Raw genomic sequence first — 16,348 nt, forward strand, 5'->3', positions numbered from 1 at the left:
CAGGGTGACTGATGAAAACTGCAAATAGAACATAATTGCTGTGCAAGGACTAATAATCTCCATTCATGAAGCACTGTGCTTCTTTACCTCTCTCACGCTACCACTTATTAAACCAATAATTCCACATGCACGCGTCCATCTTTTAAGTCTTTGCATGAAAAATGCTGCAAACAGCATTCATTAAGGCTAAACATAAAAGAAGTAAACCAGATAGAGAAGATATGAGAGGGTCTGCCATAACCCTGTACCAGAGCACTGGAGATCAATGCACTGAATATTGTTGAACAAACCTGTTAATGGTCTTTCTCCGCCATTTTCAGAGGGGATATAGTCGAGGTCAGGATGGATAAGGAGACCCGCATTGTACCCCCTTCGGAAGGCTTCTATCATTCTTGATTCCAACGTGTCAAAGACTTTCTTTTTGGTGACATGAAGAATTCCCAAGTTGGCAAACCTACCAAGAAAAAAACACTAGGTAAGAGCAGTTCTGAGCTTTTCAGTTTGCACATGAAATGATCATGCACATTCCAGTTGACATTCTTCATTTCCAGCACATGCATACCGAGGAACTAACCAAAAACGTGATGGAACAGAGATTGTTCACTTCCAAGTATCTTGGGGACCAATTCACAAAATATTTCGAACTTCTAAATAATACCTAGCTGTGAAAATAGTGCACTTGATGCCCTCGAATGACAGATCCTGAATCACAGAATCCGGGTCTACGGATACTCATGGGTGCAGATTGCATTTAGACTGTAAAACAATGGACTGGAATACACCCTGAGTGATTACCAGTGCCTGAGATTCATTCAAGCGTTCCACCCATCACTTTTGTATTTTTATCGTCTTAACAATTGTTGTCAGACACACTCTGGATGCCCCAGCACAAAGATTCACACAAATCACTAAACTCGCACTTTCCCGAAAGTAAGCCACATAAAACAATAACAATACACAGTTAAAATCAGGAAAATAATATTTTATTCATTTATTTATAAAGTTTTACATAGCGCGAACATGATCCCGAAGGATATCAGAGCGCTTTACACTTTGGGGGAAAGGATAGTAATAGTAACAGTACAACCGTAAATGGGGATACCAACCAGGACAAATCACATATGCATATCAAAGAAGAGGTTACAATCAAAACGGACAGCAAGGGTAAGAAAAAAAAACTGGAACATAGGGAACTGGGAGGAGAGCAAGTGAACAGTAAAGCAGATTAACACCAAACACAGTATTAAGGGTGTATGTCCAAGCATTAGGGCAGAGGATCCGAGACCCTTTTAAGGTAGGAACTTGTTCATGAGGAGTCTTTTTACTTCCAATTTGAACGTAACCTTGGAGGAGATTCTGCGTATTTCCGGTGGGAGAGAGTTCCAGATCTTTGGTGCAGAGCCGGAGAAGGCTCAGTGGCACGTTCTCTTTTTGCGAAAGATCTGAGGTTTCAGGAGGAGAGATTTAGCACTCCGAAAAGGTCTCCCCCCTCCGGATAATTCTAGCTTTTGCGCTAGATAACTGGGAGTTTTGAAGTGTTCGTGGAAATCTATGCATGAGTTATTCTGTGCAGCAAGCTGGAGGGTTAGGTCATGCAGAAACTGCTACTCCATATACAGAACCACACATGCAGAAAGCAGATGTATCACCTCTTTTTCCGAACCAGCAAGTAAAATCAAACCAAACTTAGATTATATGTGCATAGGAGTGTGTGTGTTTATTTGTATAAAAAGTGAGGTGGTCTGATGCACAAGTAATCCCTTCTACATGTGTATTTCCCGGGGAACGGCATTAGCAATGTAGGCTGAGCCACATGTGCTGTTTCCTCGCAAGCAGAACCACACTTGCCTTAGGCAATCATATGCATGGTTAAGGCAGTGCTCGGTCTAGATGCTGAGTTGGGCGGGCACAAGAAGAGGAAGGATCGGAGGAGGACGAGGACTGGTAAGTGGGACCGGGGCAGGCGTTTGAGGGTCGGGGTCATTTTTCGGGCTCAGGTTTGTGGGGCTGGGGTTGCTTTTATGGCTCAGCGGGGTTGGTGTCGTTTATAGGGTTCAGGGGAGGTTGGGTAGTTTTTAGACCTCAGAGTTGGGGGGCCAGGGTAGTTTTTAGGTGTTGTTTATTGGGCTCGGTTAGGCCGGATTTAAGGACTCAGGGGGGGTCAGGTACTTTTTATGGCTCAGGGTTGCTTTTAGGGCTTAGGGAGGTCGGTGGTTTTTAGGGGTAAGAGCGGGGGGCCTCGGGTGTGATCTTTACCACACATCCCTTTACCAGTCATTTCTTCACCGCAAAATTGAGTTATAAAGGCATGTGTGGTAAAGGCATGCGTTGTTCAGACGCATTTGTTGTTTAGGCAATGTAGTAGAGGCAAGTGTGGTTTTAGCCACACGTGCCTCTGTCATACAACCGTATTCCCCACCTCTGCCATCACTCTACTGGCTTTCGGTACTATCAGCGCATTCCCGTTTTCATAGATGAAGGCATAAAACCCTTGAGCCTGGAATTCCAACAACTGTTTTTTTAGGCAGTCTAAATGCTGCTCTCCTAATAAGAAAACTAAAATGGAAGTCAATAATTTGGTGAGAGAATCATGGTATATGTTCTTCAACTCTGAGTACAAACTGGAAGGCAGACCAACCAATGCACGTTGTAAGAATCCCACTCTGGGCACAGGGAGTGGAGGCAGGCATTCAGGGAGAAATGTATGTGGAAAAAAATTGATTTTTGATAGTTTAAGGTTACTTCTGGAGCTCTAAATCTTAACGCCTTAAATATGTTGCAATCTACTGTAGCCCTAATCCGTGTTGTGGCAGGAATGTTACAGGACTTTCCTGGTCACAAATGCAGGAGTATATCATAAAATGCCTGGCATTTATTTACTCTGCTCAAACGACTAAAATAAAAGGAGTATATTCACCATGGATAGCCCAGAACCGCAATTGGAGCTTCTCTACCAGGGCATCCCTTCTGAGCGTATGCCCATCTACCTCTCAGCAACATGTAACACACATGAAACTACTGTCTTTTAAAACTTTTTTTTATAAGATATAACATCATTTGTTTATCTGACACAAAAAGGCGAGAGTCACCTGGTTAGTGTGTATCTATGCATTTTCAGCTAGGCTTACTGTCTCAAGTTATATTTTTAAGCATCCATGGTAGTAAAAGCCAAAGTACATTAGCATTTTTATTATGAAGTTCTAAAAGACGGCACCAATTTAGAAATGAGTTTGGTGTCTGTTTAACCTGGACTCAATGTTATGTAATGTTTGCATCCAGATTGCTTTTGTTTACCACCACTGAAACAATGAGTACAGCTTGAGAACATATCAATAGCTGGACCCCCAAAAAAGCATTATAAATCCTGTATGTGCCATCTAATGTGTGCCCCTCTATGTCAAACAGTGAGAATTTACAAAAAGTAAGAGACTGAGGTCAACTGGCCGGAGTTTCAAAGATATAAAAGATACTACTGTCTGACTATATGTGAAATTTATGTTATTGTGTGTAGGAAGGGCAAGACTGATCATTGACCAAGGGATGCAGAAGCTAAATTAGTCACCTTAACTTATGCTGAATGCCGGTTTTACAGCAGTGGGGGCTAGTTTTGCAGCGGTGCTGCAATATCGGCCCCCCAGTGCCAAAAGCAGCAGTGCTTCACACTTGCACCCCGGCCTCACCCCCTTCCTGGGGCTGGTCCTATAACATTGCCAGGGTTGCTTGGGTCCCCAGTCCGGCCCTGGTGCAAGCACTGGAGGAGGTAAATCGCTCTGAAGTTCTACTAGGGAATGAGACCATTGATGGTGAAACGGAAGTCTGAAATGGGACATGATCGGCACGTGCACGCTCATTGTTTAGACCTCAATTCTTATTCTTCCTTGAGCGTTGTGCGCTGCAGGAGCTTGATGTTTTCTTTTGTTTAACTTCTGGAATCTTACATTTGTTTTTTGCAGTTGACAGTTACTATACATTTTGGATCCAGTCAAAGTGTTCGTGAGATGGAAACCAAGTGAGGTGCTTCTACCTGATTGCTGGGACTCTGACTGAAGTTGTTGTTGGTTTAAAGTTCCAACTGGGATTATTACTTTGAATGCATTTTTTCAGGTGGGATACTGTCTTGGAACCCCTCCTTTGCCTTTAAGGAGCCTGCAGCAAAGAATCCATATTGGGGAACTTTGTGTGTATTGAGAACTAAATTGACACAACATCATTTTGTGTGACTGCGAGGCTAACCACAATATTTCAGTAGAGTTTCTTTATTTTGCAGGTTTCAACTGGGTTAAATTGTGCATATTTAGAATCTAAATAATGTGGTATTCAAGGTTCGTACTTTTCTAGAAATTGGAAATAATGTATAATCTTATGGAGTAAGGCAGATTAAAATATATGTTTAAATCAGCAGGAAAAACCCTCGAGCAAACCGAGGATTGCCGTACATTACGCATCATCTCTTCACAAGATTAAGCACATACAATATAATTGTATTTGATGGAAGACAGTTTCGTCTGTAGCTCACTAAGCCTTTTGCACATAGGATGTTCAAGTGAGAAGTGTGGGAGCCTAGAGTGATGTCTCAAGCATTCCATACAAACAATACCTGGATCCAGTGCTCTATGTTCTCTCTCGTCCAATTCCCCTTTTCCCCACCAGTGAGTGCATGCTTTTCTGTATAAATCCTATAGAGAGCATTCAGACAGTGCTGAAAGGTGGATTTAGCTGCCTGATATCCACATTGCCTCTCCAGAATTCACTAGAAAGTAAATAGCTTTGACAATGTTTACTTGGACTACTGCTACATATATATATATTTTCAAACTTCATTTCATAGTTAAGTTTCAAGACTGGTTGATATTTATATAATTTTCTGGAATACAGTTTTAAAGACATAGACTTTCCAGACAAATTACATTTAACATTCATTAAGGACAACTTTTATTTGAGAACAAGAAACTAATAACAATCGGCAGAGAAGAAATGAACATTTGAAAATGCTAATCCATGATACCATTCAATTATTATACTGAGTAGACACATCTTCAACGCTGACTGTATTCATTACTTGAACTACACCAATTTACATCATCGCTTTGTTTTCTGCTTCTTAATATTTCTTTCTTCCTTTCATTTCCTCTTCTTTTTTATTTCCCTCTAACGGTCTCTGGCGTACTCAGTTGCTTGTGAAAAAAAGGCATGAGTTCCGTGGGTGCAGGCAGAGATCACTGCATTGATAGCTTTTTTACACATTGCTGTAGGTTTGTTGAGTGACTTTGGCCCAGCCTACCCCATAACTGTTAAATATCTTCCCAGAATTGCACGCTAGGGTTTCTATTTACAGCCTCAGGCTTGCTGATGACACTCTTAAAATATAAAGTTATAGTTTCATTGTGTAAGAGGACATCTTCGCTGTCCACATGCCTTCTGTATACTGTGCTGGAGCTGGGGTAGATATTACCAGGAAAATACTACAGGTGGAAAACATCCATTACAATGTAGGCATTACAACGCAATGCCTTTACAATGCGGTCAACACAACACAGGATCCATTACAACACATGCCATTACAAAAGTATGCCATTACAACGCATATCCCTCACTGACCAGCACCTTCCTGAGGTAAGCACCCAGCGGTGTTAAAATAGTAATTTTCGTTGTAATGGAATATGCGTTGTAATGGCTTGCGTTATAATGGCATGTTTTGTAATGGCTGCATTGCATTGACCGCATTGTAAAGGTATGCATTGTAATAGTTTTCGGTATAATGTCATACATTCACTAAAGGTGATACAAAATAGGGAATTGAGGAGTGCATTTATTCTGAGGAAAAGCTGTCATGCGCCCTTTTGTAGAATGGCGGGAAACGTTGACCTCTGATCAATCTAACTTAGTTTGGTGCTCCGTGCAGCGGCAGGAACAGGAACTTTGATTGTATTCAGACAGCCACAAAGAATGGTCTTTCCACAATTATTTTCCCACTGGTTATTTTGGAGCTCAGGAAACGTGTGTTTGCACATTTTTCTTCCATAGAAAACTTGCATCCAGTCATAGTAATTTAAGGTAACACCTCCCTTGGACTTACTTTGGAGAATGTTCACGTCATTTTAGGCAGGGTGGGTAACTGTTTTTACATTCTCCTAAATATTTTGGAAGGTAATCTGGTGCACAAGATCACACAATGCAATCAAGTGGAAGATGAAATTAGAATTCGAGTATCTTAATTCTACAGTCAACAACTAAATAGTAGTGCAAGTCGATGGCAGCAGAGCCGTCTCTCTTAACTTTAACATTTTTAAGTATTGTAAGCATGTTTGCTATGTTTATGACACAGTATACCCTCTTTTATACTTGCTTTTTTCCCTTTATCTTACATATGCTTACCAAAAAGGTGATAAAAATATTGTGCCTAAAACACAGATGACATAAAGCGGCAGACCTAGGTAAAGGGAGTCCCAGTAATGCAGGCGGGATCAAAAGACACGATGGATACATGTAAACTACATAATAAATTCCATGTGTGTTATTTCATTGTAGTTGTCTAATTTTCCACTACCCAAGCTTTGTCACCACTTCTAAACGTATTCATCCAAAGTCATGTTGTTCTTATGCACCGCAAGATGTTGCTATGCACAATGATTCTGTTAGAAATACTACTAACTCAAATAAGTACTCTAGTACAGGAATACACCCATGCAAACACTGAAGGGTGTGACAGGCAGATGACATCTAGGGATAAGCTGATCAACTATGCACATTCTCTACGCCTCCCCCTATCTGAGTGTGCAATGTAGCAAAGGCACAAGGGATGCAGCAGCTGGGAGCCAGGGGTTTAACTTAGAAAACTTAGTACCCCGCTTCAATTATGACACTACAGTTCCCCATCACCAGTACCTTCATTATGTCAAAAATATATTTGCCTGTGAACGAGCAAACTGCGCTGTCATGATACAATATTCCTTTCCATAAATTGCTACAATTCCCATTGGCCTAACAACAGGACAGGAATAGCAACAGAACAAAGAAACAGGCTTCATTTGTAAAATTCCTATTCTGATTGTGTAGTCCCCATAGACCATGCACAGACTCATCTAAAACGTATTTGATGTAAATGTTGTCTTGGAAAGTAGGAACACACGATTACTTAACTAAGCATTGTAAGAGCCAAAACTTGTTTTTGATCAGGAGATTCAGCTTGCAAGTGTTTTGAAAAATAAAACACCATTACTTAGCAAATTCACAAAGGCATTTATGAGTACTTGAATTAGTACTCGCTGTTAGGACTACTTCAAGTACTCATAAACCCCTTTGTGAGTTGGTTACCACAGTTTGGAATGTAGAAGAGTATGAAAAATAGTTTTCATGTTTGCAAAAGGAGTACTTATTAAAACAAAAACACACAGAAACATTAATTAATGGTTTATTTAAAGATTATTGGGCCAATTCACAAAGGCATTTATGAGTAGATGAAGTAGTACTATTTCAGGTGCTCGTGAATCGTTTGTGAATTGACTTCGCCAGGGGCCGTACTGTACATAGTGCCCCAGAGGTGAAATGGGCATGTGCGCCCACTTTGTGCACCCCGGGGCAGTATAGTATAATTGAAGAGGCTGCAGAAACTTGTTCGCCCCTTCCGTAATACTGATAGTGGTGGTGCACAGATAGTGCTTGAGCAATCTTCGGATAGCATTCCCTCATTTGAATGAGGGAGTGGCCCTATGCAAATGAGGGAATAACTTTGCCTCCGCACCCGTGCTCTATTATGGATGTGGTACAAAAGGGGGTGGTGATGGACGGAGCATCAGAACCAATCAGACACTCACACCCAGTCAAAAGATCTGGGTTAGATCCATCACCACCCCCTTTTGTACCGTATTATGGATGTGGGCACAGAAGCAAACAGGCTCTTAGGAGGAGCACGGTCAGTGTGTCACACGGCAGATGGCACACTGCAGGTGCACACCCTTAAGCTAGTCCAGGAGGGAAGAAAGGGTGTTCCATGGACCCCTCAGGCATACCGCGGCAGGTGAGTGCAATCACTCACTAACCCTGTTTAAAGTGCCATTGGCCAAGGCAGCACGAGCTTGCATTCATCATAGTAAGGCACATTGTCCCTGTTTGCACCTGGATCACTTGTTGAAAGGTAGGTCATGGAGCAAACATGGACACTGCACCCTGTCTGTAATAGGGGCCCACATTTTAAACAGCACACACTATGGATTCTGAATCATCCTGCTGTGCATTGTATATGTAACCCGTAACGTGTCCTGAGTTTTAGGGAGAGTCTAAAATGTAGGTAGCATTGAATGATAATCATCGTAGCATTTTTTTTAAGTAGTGCTTTTTCTGAGGAAGTGTAAAGGTGCACAGTCTCTACATTTCAAAGGAGAAATCTTACACTTGAAATAGAGCGCTAGAATGCAAAAATGTGTATTTTATGGGAGGCTGTAGTGTCACTTGTCTGGTTAGGAGGATGAAGGTCGGATTGGGATCACAATTCGGCCCGGGCACTGACGAAAAAAGTGGCCCACATTCAAGAGGCGTGGCCCATATTTAAGGGGCGTGGCCCACATTAAAGGGGCGTGCCCTTTCATGAAACACCATTTGCACAGACAAGGAATGAAAGTGGGAAGATACTGTTCTTGCACAGGACACAGGGCCAAGGTGACAATGGCCTACATGCTGAGCAACTAAAAAAAATAGCAAGGCCCCTTTCTGTCACAAAATTATTCCAGCCCTCCAGCACAGGAGCACCTGAAAAGCAGCAAAGCCCCTGCTATTACTAACCTACTTATCCCTCCCCAGACCTTCAGTTCAGGAGCACATGAACAGAGGTAAGGCCCCTGCAATTAGTAAATTAATCAGCCCTCCAGGCCATGGGAAAATGTCCTGGCAGGGGAGCACAAAACACAGCTTCTGGGTCATCCAAGGTAGCCAGGTAGCCAGGGGGAGGCTGAGGTGAAGCTGGAGCATGGGAAGTGCCTTCCCAGTGTGTTCTGGCAGTTTGAGTGTTTACCATTTACTGTAGTATTACCCTTGTACCTGTGTATGGTACCCTTTTGTAACTTGCACACGTCACTTTTCTCTGGTATCACACTGTTTGCTACTTCTCACTTTTGTTTGCTTTAGATACTTGCACAAGTGCCACCATTGCCTACGTAACGTTTGTTCTTGTGCTGGAGTGTCCGCCATTTATTGCAGCATTATACCTCTACTTGTACTTTGTACGCATTTGTAACCAGCACACATATCACTTTTTCCTACTGTAATGTACCAATTACTACCTCATGTTTTTTGGTTGCTCACTATTGTCACTTTTGATTCATGTAACTTAACGTTTGCTTTTGTAATTTGTCCACTTGTAATTTTTCTCCTCATGTATTATTGCTGTTCCTAGTGTGAAGCGCTCTGACACCTTCGGGTAAAGTCCGCGCTATATAAAATCGCGTAAATAAATAAATAAATAAAATAAAAAAATTCCAAACATCACCTGGCCCCCACAGCAAGACCCATTCTTCCTCGCCCACTATGCCCTGAATGTGAAGGGCTGTGGGCGAGGTGTTAAGACTAACACCGTTTCTGGGCTGCATGGCCCCCAGGGGGGCCGAGGTGAAAATGGCTCAAAGGCCTGAGAAACACCTGGCCCCCAGGGAGGCCGATTCTTGCAAACAATCACCCCTCCCCAGCCCAGCCCAGCCTCAGCTTGATTGCTTGGCAGGACAGGGGTGAAGGAGAGGCCACAGCTGACAATCGCTGTCCGGCCCACAGCGAGGCTGCTTTCATTTTCTCTGTCTGTCACCGTGCACTCTGTGGGCCGGTTTTTTTTTTCTCCCCTTTTCCTAGGCCACTCTCTGTGGACTGGGACAGGGGAGAAAAAAACGGCCCACAGAGGGCACTGAGGCACCGGCCCTTCGGCCCATGCCCGAATGCCCGCCTTGCCAATCCGCCCCTGTATAATGATGCCACTGAAGATGAGTTAGTAGTTGTAGGGCTCATCAAACTAGCCGGGAAATCTCGCTGAAATTACACACGTGACCGACAGTTACTTCATCAGTTTAATAATCATCTCACCCATGTTTACAGTTTCTTCAGGAGGCACCGTGCTTTCCGTACTCTCGCATAATTGCAAGTCTCTTACATCATACTGTCCTCAAGTGCTCCAGAGAGAGACGCTTCTAACCATGGAAACAGAAGATGCCCGAAGCTCTTAGCACATGCAGCTGCTGAAGTGTCCAAGAGGTTTAGCATATTTTCTTGGCCCGCATTTCACTTTGTAACAAACAATGGGTGACACACCTAAGACAATAGTTGTGGGGCCTTTTCCCCGAGAAAATAGAATATGGTCAATCGTTGTTTTTGAAGCACAATTTCAATAAGAAAATAGCTGAAAAGCATAGGGGTAACAGAATGTTCTACAGAACATCGCATGCGATACACCCCTACTGCAGGGTCTGAAGAGTGAGCTCAAAAACCCCTTCATAAAGAGTGTTTTCAGAACCAAGTGGTACTGAATGACTAACTTTACAGTGCAACGTTTCAAAGTTATTGGCTATAAATACAGAGCTCTTACCGATGGCTCAAATAAATTAAGTATGGAATTTGAATAGGTCTCTTCTAATTACTTAAATTGCATTTCCTGCTACTTTTAACCTCCGATTCCTTTTATTTTCTCATTCTGTCCTTTCCAGTTAATTTTGTGGGCAGTCATCTGAATGAGACTTAGGCAAATCCAACATCCTGAGGGCTTAGGCCGCTGAGCTATCCTTTGGGTAGGCAGACCCAACAGATCTTACAGCAGAACTATTCATTGTGTTTCAGGGGACTTACAAGTTCAGGCAGTACACACGACCTCGATCATGCAGGGATCTCAAATTAAAAACCAGTATTACAGAAATAAAAATCTATTACATTATATTATGCAACACAGCCACGTGAGCCATAACATAACTGTCTCAGAAGCAAGAAGCTTTTCATTTAATCTAAACTTGTATTCCCCCTTAGTTAGCAGCTTGACATTTTTATCACATACCACCACAGTATTCGCAAATATCAACCTTCCATTTTTAATATATTCACTTATTTTGTTCTGAAATATCAGTTTGTCATTTTCATTAAATCCTCTCTACCTCCCCAGCCCACTATCTCCCCTAGACTGTAACCTCCATCTGCCCCTAAAGCTTGTATGAAAGGGATAAGACAAAGACAGTCCAATCGGGTAGATGCTGACTCATGTCCAGCTCCTGGTCCAGACAGGCGAAAGCTAGTTCATATGTCCAGGTATTGCCTCACATCCAATGACCAACCACACATGCTACGGAGCTGCCTCACAAATAGGCCACCGACATTATTGGAGGCTCATGGGTCCAGTTTATACACACTTAAAGTTTAATATACCCATGCTCAGTCAGATGCTAAGATTCAACAATCATCTGCCCAGGTAAAGTGCCACATGTTCAGTTTCTGCTAATTTATTGACACCACATACTAGCATCATTTACAATGGTAGGTTCACCTAAATCCATCTTCTCAGTAATTGCTAGTGCATGAAATGTAGTCAATAGCTAAGCATTTGCATGTCAGTAATTGTATTCATATGCTGGCATTGTATACCCAGGTTGTTGCTCCCTATCAAATGCCAGGACTGACATCATAGCTACCATGCCAGCGTTGGCATCATATGCTCTTGTAGGTACTTCAACCCTATGCCAGTAATTATCACCATAAGCCCAGTTATTGTCCTCATACGCCCAGGTAACTCACATACCTGTTATTGGCATCATGTGCCCTGGAAAGACTCCATCACATGGCACTCATGGTCATCGCATAGCCACATATTCACATACCAAACAAAAGTGTAAAAGACAGAGGTAGCTACTTATATTAGATGCAAGGATCTCACTCTGTTCAATCAATCAATCAATCAAGAACTTGTAGAGCGCACTACTTACCCGCGAGGGTCTCATGGCACTGGAGGAAAAAGGAGGGGGGAGCCGCTACTGGTCGAACAGCCAGGTCTTGAGTAGTCTCCGGAAGATCAGCAGGTCTTGGGTCTGTCGTAGGCTTAGTGGGAGGGTGTTCCAGGTCTTGGCGGCAAGGTGGGAGAAGGATCTGCCGCCGGTGGTTGTTCTTCGGATGCGAGGGACTGTGGCGAGGGCGAGGCCAGCGAGCGGAGATGGCGGTTGGGGATGTAGAAGAAAAGTCGTCTGTTGAGGTAGGCTGGGCCGGTCTTGTGGAGTGCCTTGTGTGTGTGAATGAGGAGTTGAAGGAACTCCTCTTGTTGAGGGGGAGCCAGTGCAGTTTTCTCAGGTGGGGGTGATGTGGCTGTGGCATGGTACGTCGAGGATCAGGCGTGTCGAGGTGTTTTGAATGCGTTGCAGTCGCTTGATGAGCTTAGCCGGGGCTCAGGCGTAGAGGGCATTTCCATAGTAGAGTCTGCTACTGACGAGGGCCTGGGTGACTGTTCTTGTATCTGTCGGGATCCACCTGTAGATTTTGTGGAGCATGCGGAGGGTGTTGAAGCAGGAGGAGGAGACTGCTTTGACTTGCTTGGTCATGGAGAGTGTTGAGTCGAGGATGACTCCCAGGTTGTGTGCGTGGTCAGTGGGTGTCGGGGCTACCCCCAGTGCCGTGGGCCACCAGGAGTCGTCCCAGGCTGAAGGGTTGGAGCCGAGGATGAGGACCTCCGTCTTGTCCGTGTTCAGCTTCAGTCGGCTGATCCAGTCGGCTACGGCCTTCATTCCTTCTTGGAGGTTGGATTTAGCGGTGAGGGGGTCCTTGGTGAGGGAGAGGATCAGTTGAGTGTCGTCGGCGTAGGAGATTATGTTGAGGTTGTGCTGTGGGGCGACTTGTGCGAGTGGTACCAGTGTCGGGCTGAGGGATGATCCCTGGGGTAAGACGCAGATGATCTTGGAGGGTTTGAGTAGGGCGTTGATCTCGGCGTGTTTCCAGCTCTCTGGGAAGGTCACGGTCTCGAAGGAGAGATTGATGCACAGGTGGAGTATGATGGAGCTGCTGGCTTTGTTGAAGATGTGGTGCGGGAATGGGTCTGACGGGGAGCCGGAGTGGATTGTGCTCATGGTCTTGATGGTGTCATCGATGTTCACATTGGCCCAGGCTGGCATGGGGTCATGGTTGATACTGTGCGGAGAGTCTGGAGTGTCGATGTCTGTTGTGGCTGTCTGGGTGTTGAAGCTGTCGTGGATGTCAGTGATCTTGCGGTGGAAGAAGGTGGAGTGGGATTCGCACAGGGCTTAAGACGGTGGGATGTCGTTGGTGTTGGAGCTGGGGTTGGAGAGTTCTTTTTCGATATTGAAGAGCTCCTTGCTGTTGTGTGCGTTGTTGTTGAGGCGGTCTTTGAAGGAGGTCCTCTTGGCAGACCTGATGAGGTGATGGTGTTTGCGGGTGGCGTCTTTGTGGGCTGCGAGGCTGTCCGGTGTCTTTTCATTGTGCTGTTTCTTCTCTAGTTTCTGGCATGTTCGTTTGGAGGCTAGGAGTTCTGGGGTGAACCAGCTGGCTCTCTTGCTGGTGTCTCTGTGGGTGGTTTTCTTCAACAGGGCAAGGGTGTTGGTGCAGTCGTTGATCCAGCGTCTGAGGTTGCAGGCAGCGTCGTCGGTGTTGGAGGGGTCGGTGGGTGGCCTGAGAGCGAGGTTTGCGTGTAGTTGGTCTTCGGTGATTTTGCTCCAGCAGAGATGGGGAATCTGTTGGGCGCGGTGGTGTGTGGTGGGTTTCTGGAAGGTGAAGTGGATGCAGCGGTGGTCGGTCCAGTGAAGTTAGGTGGTGTGGCTGAAGGAGATGTGGGAGCTGGAGGAGAAGACGGGGTTGAGCGTGTGACCGGCGGAATGGGTTGGCGTTGTGGCGAGCTGCCTCAGACCGAGGTTATCGATCAGGGTGGTGGAGTTGCTGTCGTTGTTGTTCTCAAGGTGAAAGTTCATGTCCCCAAGGAGGGTGTAGTAGTCGGTGGAGGTCAGGGCGTGCGTGCTGATGAAGTCGGCGATGGAGTCGCTGAACTGGGGTCGTGGTCCTGGGTGTTTGTAGATGAGGGTGCCTGTGAGGGTGGTTTTGGGGTCTGTGTGGATCTGGAAATGCAAGTGGTCAGCAGTGCTGAGAGTGTCGTCGGTGCTGGTCGAGACCCTGATGCTGTTCTTATGGACGATGGCGATTCCTCCTCCGACTCCGCTGGTGCGGTCTCTGCGTGTGATTTTGTAGCCGTCTGGGATGGCTATGGCGATGTCGGGTACGGAGGAGTTGTTCATCCAGGTCTCTGTCAGGAAGGCGACGTTCGGGGATGATGTGTCAAGCAGGTCCCAGAGCTCGACGGCGTGTTTGCGTGCGGAGCGGGTGTTCAGTAGGATGGATCGGAGGTGGTTGAGGTCTTTCTTGGCGGGTGGTTCAAGGGCTCTGAGGCTGGTGTAGCTGCAGTTCCGGCAGGTGAAGGGACCATGTGGGCGTTTCGGTGCGGCCTTGATGCAGGTGTGGGTCCGTCCAGAGTTGAGAGCGTGCAGTGTGCTGGCATCATAGCAGCGGCTGTCATTGTGGTGGGTGCGGGGACCAGGGATTCTGGCGCTGGGCGCGGTCCAGGCGCAGATGGGCTTGCCGTAGGCACACCTTTGGCTTACGGCCGCGCCATATATGGGGAACTGGGAGGGAGGAGCAGCTGGGAGGCGGGGGCAGCGAATGGGCAGTCAGGGGGGCGGGCCCTCAGGGGACACAGCAACAGGAACGGGAGCGGCTAAGGGAGCGGAAGCGAGGGCACAGAAACACGGGGGCAACGATGGGAAACAGAGGAAAAATGGCACAGAATCACGGGGCAACAATGGGAAACAGAGGGAAAAAAGGGTACAGGAGAAAATACAGGCACAGGGGGAAGACAGACAATAGCAGTTACAGACAGCAAGAGCAATAAAAACAATAAGGGCAATACAATAAATGACACCAACAATACAACAAACCTAAGGCCTACCACTGGCTACCAGGGATGAGGCGCAGGTGGTAGCCTGTGAGTGGAGGAGGGCCTCGACTTTCTTCAGGAGCGGCAGCTGGGGCAGGGTCAGGGCGCACAGGCGGTGCTGTGCGGAGGGGGAGCGACCTACCTAACAAGGTTAAGGGTCACTCACCGTGCAGCGGCAGCCATATATGGGGAGGTGGGAGGGAGGAGCAGCTGGGAGGCGGGAGGCAGGGGCAGAAAATAGGCAGTCAGGGTGGCAGGGCCACAGGGGACGCAGCGGAGGGAACGGGAGCGGCTAAGGGAGCGGAAGCGAGGGCACAGAAACACGGGGCAACAATGGGAAACAAGAGGGAAAACGGGCACAGAATCACGGGGCAATGATGGGAAACAGAAGGAAAAAGGGCACAGAATCACGGGGCAACAATGGGAAACAGTAGGAAAAAGGGCACAGAATCACGGGGGCAACGATGGGAAACAGCTAGGCATTTATCATTCCCTATCCTCCACAGGAGGCACATTCTTTGAAGAGGACAACATCTCTGTGTGTCACTAAATGTGTACGAAGAACCTTCACCTCTTTTAAAAATATCCAGCTTACAGTTCTTGAAAAATGTTACTGATGCAGAAACTCAGACACTAGTCTTGGTGGGATAAGGACATCTCCTGGTGTCTCTGATACTACAGACAACTCTGGCCCTTTACAGGAGCAACAGCAGTGTGAGTCTGGGCAGGTTTGGGGTGAGACTGTGGAAGCGGTGTGCCCCAGGGCAAGCTCTTAACAGAAATAACTCACCAACAAATGGCCTAACTCACACAACCTTATTTTTACAGAATATCGCCGCCTACTCGACAAATTGTAGAGTTACAATTTTAGAAAGTGTATTACAATTAAAGCCTTGGACAGTTCAAGTGCCCCCTAGCTTCAGTTTGTGGTTTCAGGACTCTTACATCTTCCATTGCCACTTAACTCAAGATTATGATTCCGAACACTCAGAAATAGGAGTTCCTAACTAGAGTTCTGCAAAACCTTTAAAACGTGGACGCACATAAACCCTTTTTCTTCTTGCTCTTTTTTGCTGCATCTTTCCACTCCCTCTTCCGCCACCCCTCAAACCCTGCCCCACCCCCTTCAATTCACTCATGCTATAAAGTGATCCCGTTCCAAATGCACAAGTAAGTAAGTAGTGGATGTATGACGGTACAACGCGTGCTTTTACAATGCGTACCGTTACCACGCAGGTTTTACAACGCAAGTCGTTACAACGACTTGCGTTGGGGGGCGCTGGATAGTGGAATAGTTTAATTTACTATTCCAACTACAGTCCCCGTGGATAGTAGGGAAGGTGTTGGATAGTAAATTAAACTATTCCCTATCCTAAAGCGCCCTCCAGCGCAAGTCGTTGTAACGACTTG

At 45.8% G+C, this 16,348-nt stretch overlaps 1 protein-coding gene across 2 annotated transcripts in view; it reads right to left on the bottom strand.

Annotated features, from left to right (window-relative positions):
* NFKB1 (nuclear factor kappa B subunit 1) overlaps positions 1–16,348 on the bottom strand; it is a 316,199-nt gene that overhangs the window by 139,274 nt on the left and 160,577 nt on the right. For both annotated transcript variants that reach the window (XM_078676072.1, XM_078676073.1), the window contains exon 7: positions 291–454. In XM_078676072.1, coding sequence (XP_078532198.1) covers positions 291–454 — 164 coding nt within the window. The remainder of the gene's footprint in view (positions 1–290; positions 455–16,348) is intronic.

This window comes from Lissotriton helveticus, chromosome 2_1, assembly GCF_964261635.1.
Source record: "Lissotriton helveticus chromosome 2_1, aLisHel1.1, whole genome shotgun sequence".
NCBI lineage: Eukaryota > Metazoa > Chordata > Amphibia > Caudata > Salamandridae > Lissotriton > Lissotriton helveticus.